Source organism: Palaemon carinicauda, chromosome 1, assembly GCF_036898095.1.
Source record: "Palaemon carinicauda isolate YSFRI2023 chromosome 1, ASM3689809v2, whole genome shotgun sequence".
NCBI lineage: Eukaryota > Metazoa > Arthropoda > Malacostraca > Decapoda > Palaemonidae > Palaemon > Palaemon carinicauda.
The window spans coordinates 145008997-145018996 of record NC_090725.1 but is presented as its reverse complement, the minus strand read 5'-3'; the positions used below and the strand labels follow the sequence as shown (position 1 = coordinate 145018996).

The following is a 10000-nucleotide window of genomic DNA, read 5'->3' as shown; positions in this document are numbered from 1 at the left end:
AGGTCTGCATGCATGCCCTAGTACATGCTCAATATTTAGTATCAACCCTCAGATATATTTATTCTTTAGATAGTGAACATGCTTTGTGCTGAGGGTCCACATCAAGAGGTAGCTCTTCTTCAAAGGGGTAATTAGTTTCTGGGGATTGTACATGAGTTTTAGTGCCAGCTCGAGGGTGAGGATCCACCTCAAGAAGTAGTTCTTATTCAGAGGTGTAAGTGTGCTCTGAGGTGCTCGCAAACAGGTGGATCAACTTCACATGAGTATTCTTCTTCCAAAAGTTGGATGTGCTCTTTGGTGATGGCATGCCATAGTACACACACTAGAGGTTAGGTCAACCTATCAGAGAACTCATTTATGAAGGAATGAGTGTGCTCTGTGGCGTGTTTGTGAGTCTTCGCGTCTTTATGAAGTTCTGTTTCGTACTTTTCGGAAAAATTTTGGAGATTGAGTCTTGGAAAAGTTATGGGCATGCTTTGTGCTCTTAATTGGTAGCTGTTCCTAGCTGAAAATGGAGGCACCCTTACCATGCTTGTGTGAATAGGGAGTTGGGCAGCTGCTGGTGACTCTTCTTCCGAAGGAGAGCTCGAAATGGCCTTGGGATAGAAAAGGGGGTTGCAATGAAAATGTTTGAATAATAGAAATTTAAAGAAATTTGAAAAGAGGGGAAAATGGAAGAAGAAAAGTTATATCCTTATATGTTGTATTAAGCGTGGAAACAGTCTTGCCTTTCCATTCCAGTTATTGAAGGAGCGAGACTTGGCCATATTATTATACTGTAGTTATATTGGGGTTACCTCAAACTGTCTATATATTTATTTTTTAACCAATTTTTTTTTTTAAATTTCAAAACCATTTGAAAAATACTTTACATACTAAAAGTCGTACATTGAAAATTGTCTTAGTTTTTATTTTTTTCATATATATTTCATCTATGTATATATAGGGTACCATATATTTATGCATGTAAGACAACCTTTAGATAAGACTAAGTCAAAAATTAGTGCAAATTTTAATGTGAATTGTAAAATCATTTGTGTTTTAGAAATTTAAAATGAATTAAAGGAAGAAGATTTTATATCATGTTTTTCCTAAACATGCTACCTTAAATGGAAATCATTGTTTTGTTTACATTTCATTGCTGTTCACAACAAACAAACACATTTACACATCCTAATGATAGCTAATGATACTAATAGCTTTTTGTAAATATGATGTTATTACATATATTTTACTTACTATATTCTTATAAATTCCTTCACACATCACATAGCAGGAAAACCAGTCAACAATAACAAACTACCACTAGTGACAGTATGATCATTTTTTTTTATTTACGCATGTATGATTGCTCCAAACTGCTACAAATAATAATTGTGCATTGTTTCCAATACATTGAGTTCTAAGTTAGTTGAATATTATGCTACCTAAATATTATTACTACCGTCGTTAGCACTACAGAACCATAGAAATTATTAAAAGGTTAGAGAAAGATAAAGGTTGCTGAGAATGATATGGAATTTTTCTTCAAATGGGCTATTTATCACAGACATATGCCAATAATAGTAAGCAAAGTAAATAATGTTTGGAATCTTTATTATCAATTATCATACTCAGATAGAGGCTACCCTACCATTAAACATCACCGGGAATTTGAAGTGTGATTTCCAGATCAGTTGCATAAGATCACCCCCCCCCCCATTTTCAGGGGCGAAGTTTAGGATTTAAGGGTTGTCTTATACTGTCGTCGTCGTCGGCGCCCACTCGTGTCCGAGTATTGGGTTCTGTCGTTAGCCATCAGCCTCCTATCAGAAGAAGGGTAGAGGAAACGACAGAATGCCAGTAGCTGGGTATATTGTTTTGGGTGGTCGTGGCTTTACAACGGCCACGCACACACACTTGGCCCACACCGTTTTCACCGCAGCTCAAGACATATGAGACAGGCGGCTTCTCCGATGTTGGTTGCATCGGGCTGCCGGGTTCTTGTTATGTCAAGGCCCGCCTTGTTGCCTGCCCGACAGGCATTGCCCTCTTCCGCCGGCGCTGGGAAGCTTCGCCGTTGGGGTCTTGTTTGGTTTGATTTTGGAGTTTTCCTTCTCCTAGCCTTTGCCTATCTTGAATAAAGGAGAAGGCCTATAGGGGTCCGGTGTTGGTCTGGTCTCTCAGAACTGGCCTTAGCTGTATGGTTGAGCCTGCCAGGGTGGATAAACTACCCCACCGCCATTGCCCAGCCCATCATTGAGACACTCAAGCCCCTCTACTGCACTGTATGTTATTTTGAAAGATCACTATTTATCATATAGAAGTTTAGCATATTTGCTAAAATAGAATGCACAGAATATAGGCTTTAAGATTCTCTATTTTTTTTATGTTTGAATGACAAAGATCAGTCAATTTAAAAAGAACTTAGAAGTAATATTTCTCGGAAAATTTCTTATTTTGGGAAATTTGGATTCAAAGTTTTTGTAGTTTTATTAAATAAACTAGCATGTATAAGAATGGGCTGTTCTCAGTAATTTTCCTTATTACTAGGGATTATAGGAACATAATCATATTTCTGTGTTATTTAATTACCAGTGGTAAGTCCTTTACCCCAAATCTAAATATATTGCTCTCATACATATACATGCTACATATACCAAATACTCACTCATGAGCAAGACTAGATAGCTTAATATATTTTTTTTTATATTTTCTGGTGAAATTTTGTACTTTTGGCCTATTTAGTCATCGTCTCTGACACTTTACACATCTTTCAGCATAATTATTTCATTTAGAATTGTAAATATGTAAACGAGCAGACAAAGATGAAAAGAACATACTCTACTTGAGAAACATGCAGAAAATATATATTTAGGAATACCATATAGTTTATAAGAAAATGGGTAATCTATTCCTCAGAAAATCTTAAAAAATGGCTGAGTTATATGAAATACCTAAGTAAATACAGTAGCTTTCCCTAGAATTCTTGAATAAAAAGCAAATAAAGTGGCACCCAGATCAAAAAATTATTGCCAACGGGACCAGACGTACTTGTGTGAATATAAAAGGGACTTTTTAATCATTAAAAAAAATATCTTTTCCTTTAGATATACTATTTGGAACATGAAATATTAACATTCTCCTGGCCAAAAATGGAACTAAATGAATTTCCCAAACTCCAAGCCAGAGGTTGGGAGTCTCGCTTCTTAAACTACAATTGAAAGGCTGAGTGCTTGTGATTTATTATACGAGAAGGAATGAAATTATATTAAAAGGGAAATAATTAGATAGAAATAATGAAAAAAAGGAACAAAAATTAAAAAGATAAATTTAATGTAATGGGAAGATAGATGAAAACTATATCAAAGTAGTAATTAAACATATCTAAATTATATATAATAATAATAAACAAAATACTAATATTAAGTAGTTAAATTTTTAGAATTTGTGGTTGTGAAGCTAGTAGAATTAAATTTAGAATTAAATTATTGAATGATACAAATGATTTATAGGTTCATTAAGGAGTTTGTACAATACTTTACTATACAATTACTGTAATATAACTTACAGCATAGTTAGTGGACATGGAAACAATGTATTGCATTATTGAGGGTGCTATTCAACTGTACGTAGGCAGTGGTTAGTTAGTTAGGAGGATTATGAGTTCACTAACACAAGGGCTCCAATATTATATTTTTTTAATCATAGCTGTGGCCTCTGTTACCTAACCCCCATGAAGGTCAAGGGCTGGCTGTACTTGCCATATTTCAACTAGTTTTTGTTCCTATGACTTGGTCTAAAAGCTAGGAGCTGACCCTCACCAATATTTCAACCTTATTGAATTTAAGTATGGGGTCACCTCTTAATAACGAGTTATAAACCTCTTTAGACTTCTGACTTTCTATTTATAAATGTCTTGTTTTAAAAGAATTGTGAATTGTTAAAACTTAAACAATATTCAGTATAAATTTCATGATCAACCTGTTCAGTCAAATGCCAATTGGAGCCAATCTACATCTTTTCATCAGTATTTAAGCTTTTTGAGACTGGAACCTATGTTTTTTTATGTTTTAGTGGGCTACAAACTTCCTCTGTTAAAGCCCCCCTCTGTAATTAATTCCTGTTTCTTTTTCTATTAATTCAGCAATGGTGAAAGAGGTGTATTTTCTGACACTGATGCTTTACAATTGCCTTTTTGTAGTCTCAAAGATTATTGGAGATTGGAAACCAGTTTTAGACATACCAAGTTTTAACGAATTCATACTTCTCACAGTGTTCTACATGAGAATTCTGACACATCTAGCAGTAATCCAGAAAAAACTGGATGTTTTCAATAGACCTCATACACTTATTTTTGTATTCTTCTATATTCAGAATCAAAGTACAGTACTTCCATTTGGTCCTACATGAATACAAACCATCATTCTTCAATAGGAGCATGACTTTAACAAAGGTGGAATGACATTAAAATTCAGCAAGGTAGTTATAACTACTGATGAATGGTAGGGAAGCCCTTGATCTGTCAATCAGCGAGAGTAGTACTTTTGAATTTGGCGTAAGCAGTATGCACATATTCTTGCTGCCTCACAAATTTTGGCTGTGCTTTCTCTTTCCAAAGTAAATGAATAAGTGTGCAGACATTTGGTTGTGTCTGGGTAAACATGGGAAAAAAGTGTGGCTGGTATTTGTCTAAACCTACTTTGGAAAAAGTGTGGCTGGTTTATGTCTAAACCTACTTTGGATCCCCATTTCTTTTTTTTCATGGCAAATGGCTGTTTGCAGTCATCCCTTGTGATGGTTGTGGGTCGTAGGTGCCTCTGGAATGGGTGAAGTTTGCCAAGAAGATGAAGAAAGCTAAGGACACTTCGGAATCAGCTTTGGGTATGTCAAAAAGGATACAGAAGAAAATTTTTAGCTCTTTCTTTTCTACTGGTCTTTCTCAACTTGCTGTGTCTCTCTTGAGTTCCTCGAGGGCTGGGGTCCCTGGAAGAATTCATTTGGGGGAAAGTGACTTTGGCTTGTATTTGGTGTGATCCTTAGAAAAAGTGGAAATATCTCCCCTCAGTGAAGGCAATACTCCTCTGTCTTTTTCTTTAGGGTCATGTTAATCTGAACAAAACAACAGTGACGACCTAAAGAAGCATCTGAAAGTGTTGGCCACCACCAGAATTCCTTGAGCTTCCATTTCTTTGTTTATCATTTCTCCCGCTACACTTAATGAAGAACTGAGAGTCAAAATGAAGGATGTGACACTTTTGCTCTTCTTTTTCCTGGATGCTTGAGGTGTACCTTAGTCCCTCTCCCTAAAGATACTTGGTTCTGAAGGGAGAGGTGTTGGATCCAGTTGGGGTTCCAAAATAGAACAAGGGGAAAAGCACCAGGAATTAGTCTCCTTGCTTTCATGAGCAATGAGACATTCCCTCTCATGAGCATGTTCAAGAATGCGATCCTCAGTCTCCTTGTGTTCGGTTTCCTCGTGACCGGTCACTTCGTAATCGTTCTCCTTATGACTCCCAGGTCACTAAAGGTGTTTATATGTCATGCGGTTGGGAGTGAGATCACCTATCACCTGTTTTTTCCCCATAAGACCAGTCCACATGCTGGTAAGTTCCCACCCACAAGTGTGATCATGAACAAGAAGAGGTGACCAACCAAGGCAGCACCAGTATGTTCCATCAGTACTGTACAGGAAATTGCAAAAAGATCTCTCACAACCTGCTGACTGATATAAAACGCTGCACCTGCATGGCACAATATACTGCATTCATCAAGAAGCACTACAGACACTAAGGTATGTGGTATCATCAGTTTCAGGGGATGTAAGTGCCAAAGGCAATATCTGTTTCTGATGAGGAGGTGACCCATCGTTGTTCAAGCTTCCCTTCCACCTGTTAAGGGTACATTCCCAATTCCTTTCTCAGTACAGAGCTTGCTTGCTCTCTGAAGAAAGAACTGTATACAGAGATGATTTTTAAGACCTCCATTTCTTGACTATCTTACCTGGTGGCTGAATGAGGAAAACCTCACCAAGGAGTTCCACTCATCTCTGCTTCCAGACACGCAACTCTTCTTAAATGTTTCAAAGCAGGGATGGAGCGCACAACGGATGACCTGGTCATCTTAAGAGTGTAGTCAGGAAAAGAAATGCATCTGCACATTAATTTCCATGGAATCCAAGCAGCCTATCTAGCACTGCAAGCATCCCAAGAACATTTGAGGAGGCACTCAGTAGTGTTAATGAGCAATAACACCACCATAGTGGCTTACATTAGCAAGGAAGGGGGCACAGTCTTGCACACTTTCTGCAAGCTGACAGAGCGGATGCATATCTGAATGGCGTACCAGGCAGGAGGAATGTTCTAGCAGACACACTCAGTTGTTAGGGGCAGGTTTTAGGGTTGAAGTGGTCCCTACACCCTTGTATAGCAGAGTGGCTTTTGACCCTATGAGGCTCTCCAGGGGTTGATCTGTTAGCTAAACAGGAATCTCTCTTGTGTTTTCTTCACCCCATCCCAGACCCATAAGCCATGTTTAAAGATGCCTTCCAACACCCATGGGATCACCTGGACGCGTAAGCCTTTACCTTGTTTAGCCTGATCCATCCGCTAATCAAGTGAGTGTTAATTATTCCAGGACTCGGGATGACCCTGTGGCCTCAAGCAAGTGGTATACCAGCTTTGTTAGCATTTGTTGAGGTCCTGAGAGAACTACCTATGTGGTTCACTCTCCTCTGTCAGCCATATCTTGAGAGGTACAATACAGTACTGTGCCACCAATCCGTAAAGTCAAGGGAACTTCATAGGTGGAGGCTATTCAACATCTCTGAGCAGGTTTTTTTCAAGGCACTGCACAGGAAATGTCTAGATACCTGCAATGGTCCTCTATAGCTGTCTACTAGGGAAAATGGATCATCTTATGAGATTTGTGTCATAGAAGGGTTACTTCTCTGGTCAGAGCATCTCTAGCCTAGATCACGATTTCCTCCCCTTCCTTCGCTGAGAGAAGCACCTCTAGTTGCGTCTGTCAAAAGCTACTGCTCAGCTTTGAGCATTAGTCTTTCGACTGAAGGAGGTGGACCTCTCCTCGTGGAAGTTGTGTATGGTCATGAGGAGTTTTGAATAGTCTTTCCCACCCTGGGACTTCAAGCCCCCAGAGTGGGATGTGACCCTTTGTCTCAAGGTTCCCGTTCATACCCCGTTCGAGCCTTTGAGGAGATTGTCAGACAGAGTTCTAACTTTCAAGACTTTCTTTTTGCTAGCATTAGTATCGGCAAAAAGACTAGGTGAATTACATGGTCTCTTGCTTAGTCACCTAAATTGACTTCTTTAGTTTTGTGCCTGGTTTTTTGGCCAAAAGTCAGAATCCGTCTATGCATGACTCCTGGTTCAAGACGTTCTCCATCCCCTCGCTGCATGGAGCTTTGGGTGGTGGTCTAGAGGAGATGCTTTTATGTCCTGTGAGAAGTCTACGGAAATCCCTTGACACTTTTGTGGTCAATCTAGTAGTTGTGGAGGCAGCCCATCGCCCACACAGGACAGGACATGAAGCATCTTGTCTATAGTAATATATAGATGTAAGGTAGAATGACTGGCTCTTCTCCTTCATTTTTCTGTCCCCTCTCTTCGGGATGAAGTAATCAAAAGCATTACTCCTTGAGTCAGACTTGATGCTGATAAACTACACTTTTGAGCTCCATTTCATAGATCTATAGAAGTATAACTCCCTCATCCTCCCTAACGATGAAGGGTATGGTTTGATGTAGGCAACTCGTTGATAATCTTACGCTAGGTATACTATACTATTCCGGACTACTCTTCCCTTCAGGGGAATAGATCCTTCATTTTACCGCATGTCAATCATCTTGGACGGACCAGGGCCCCTCAGTCTTTATGATAGATGAATAGGAGGTTGCTGGTGTCATCTCCTTCGTTTCCGTACGTGACCAAGTAGATTGTCACTTCCAGGGAAGAAAAAGAACCAACCAGATGGTTCTAGGGGGAACTTCATACACACCAATCATTATGTCCCCCTATTTAAGAGGACGGAAGGTTTGTATATGCGTAGGAACAAATAAAGTTAAACTTCTCATGTCAACTACTCATCTCATAAGTGCTGAACTTACAACTATTGGAGGAGCAGGGCTCCTCACCTGCATTCATCACCTGTTATTAACTAACTTGTTAACGATTTTGACGGCCATTACATCTGGCGCACATATATTCCCTATATAAAGGACTCAGGTTTGTATATTTATGAATAATTCAAATTACTTTTAAAATAGTTATTTTTATTTAATTTTAGGTTTTATTTTGACAGAGCTTATCATCCGAAAAATGAAATAGCACATGAATTTCAGCAAGTTTTATTGAAATAAATACAAATTTGTTGGCTATTGATCAGATCTTTGGAATATAGCCATGTCAATAAGGAGGATTTGATTCAGGCAATTTCCAATATATATACAGAAGTAGAAACTCAAGTCTCGTTCATAATGAGCCATGCTTCTTGCATTATTTCTTTAGAATCCTGGCAGTGAAGTAACAGTGACAGATGGCGCTAGTAAGTGATGACAAGATTTCATGCAAAAATAGAAATTAAATATATTTAGATGATAGACATGTGTACAAAGGACCCCTGTGCATTGTGCTTGTATTTTAATATCCTTCATTTATGTGCAGCATACAAGTGAAATGTGACTGTTCCAGACTGACAAAAGGAAGAAGTTTTATTTTTTCAGTTACCTTTATTTACATATACCTAATGAAGTTGCATCGTATATTTATAAATTTACTGTAATTTTAGTTATTTATTGAGTTAGACATCTTAATCAATTAATCATTAAGACACTAATATTTGAGTGAAGCTATCCAAGAATGTGTGTCCTTTCTCTGAAATACTCTTGCAAATGTATTTTATTGTTGAAGGTTGATGAAACTAATAGCAATTTTTCCTCTCATTATTTTTCAGGGAACTGAGGAAAAGAAGTGTGAGTGATGTAGTGTGATATATTTTTATGATGGGAGGAAGATGGAAAATTCAAAGAACAATTTATAATCGGCCTTTAAGGTATAGTCAGGTGAGATCGTTCAGGTTTGAAAATCCCTATAAGTACAACATAGACATGAGTTTATGATTGCTAATCTTCCTTTTCATGGGGAATGTATGGCTTCAATTAGGAAAAGATAGAGCTTCCTTATTTTTCTTTTGGAAGATAGCTTGATTATAGTGAAAAGATTTAATGTTTTTAATGGAGATGTACTACACACTGTGCTATATTTCATGAGCTTGATACCCAAACTTATTATCAAGCTAAATAAGTACATTGTTATTTTTTCTTTCATAAAACAGAGCCTCTAGAAGAAAAATCACACATTTTAATACGATGTGGCCTGAGTTGAGAAGTTGTTTATTTGTTGGTAATCCTTTTTGGATATTTCAATTAGATGTATCACAAATGTTATTTCAAGTACCTGACAGTTATCACAGAAATGGCACTGCTTGCTAGGAAGTGCTTACGTTTAATGTTATTGCCATATGAAATGTCTTTGCATTCCTTTTGATGCAGCAGAAAAGGTTTTTGTTTGATATATTTTTATTTTTCATTATTTTTCTCGTGTAATTTTTGCCTTGTTTTAATCATTAAGGCATACAATTTTAGGTTCAGGCCCTAGTAAGAACTAGTTTTTTAGAAATTGTAAAATTTAAATTCATTGAATAAAGTAGTTTGTATCTAAGGAGCCAAATCTAGAGTTTGTACCATTAAAGAAATTGGAAACGATCACAATTATGATAGTACATCATGATCAAAATGCATTTTTTATATGTTAAACGTTGGAGGTTTAACCTTTTTTTTCTTTTAGTAAAAATAAGTTTTATTTGTTTAGCTGTCAGCACCTTGTTCTGGTTACTACAGAGTTATTAATTGCCAGATTGGATTAATGTATTCCCACATTATGTCTTTAATCCTCAAAGCCCAGTAGACTAATTTTGTAAAGTCACGTATCTGAGAAGCTAATTT

General features: G+C 37.5%; 1 protein-coding gene across 4 annotated transcripts in view; it reads left to right on the top strand.

The window, feature by feature from the left end:
* Nucleotides 1–10000, top strand: part of LOC137652381 (UDP-N-acetylglucosamine transporter-like) — a 188722-nt gene that overhangs the window by 177515 nt on the left and 1207 nt on the right. For all 4 annotated transcript variants that reach the window (XM_068385772.1, XM_068385789.1, XM_068385766.1 and 1 more), the window contains one exon: nucleotides 8950–10000. This exon is cut by the window's right edge and continues 1207 nt beyond it. In XM_068385772.1, coding sequence (XP_068241873.1) covers nucleotides 8950–8986 — 37 coding nt within the window. In that variant the 3' untranslated portion in view covers nucleotides 8987–10000. The remainder of the gene's footprint in view (nucleotides 1–8949) is intronic.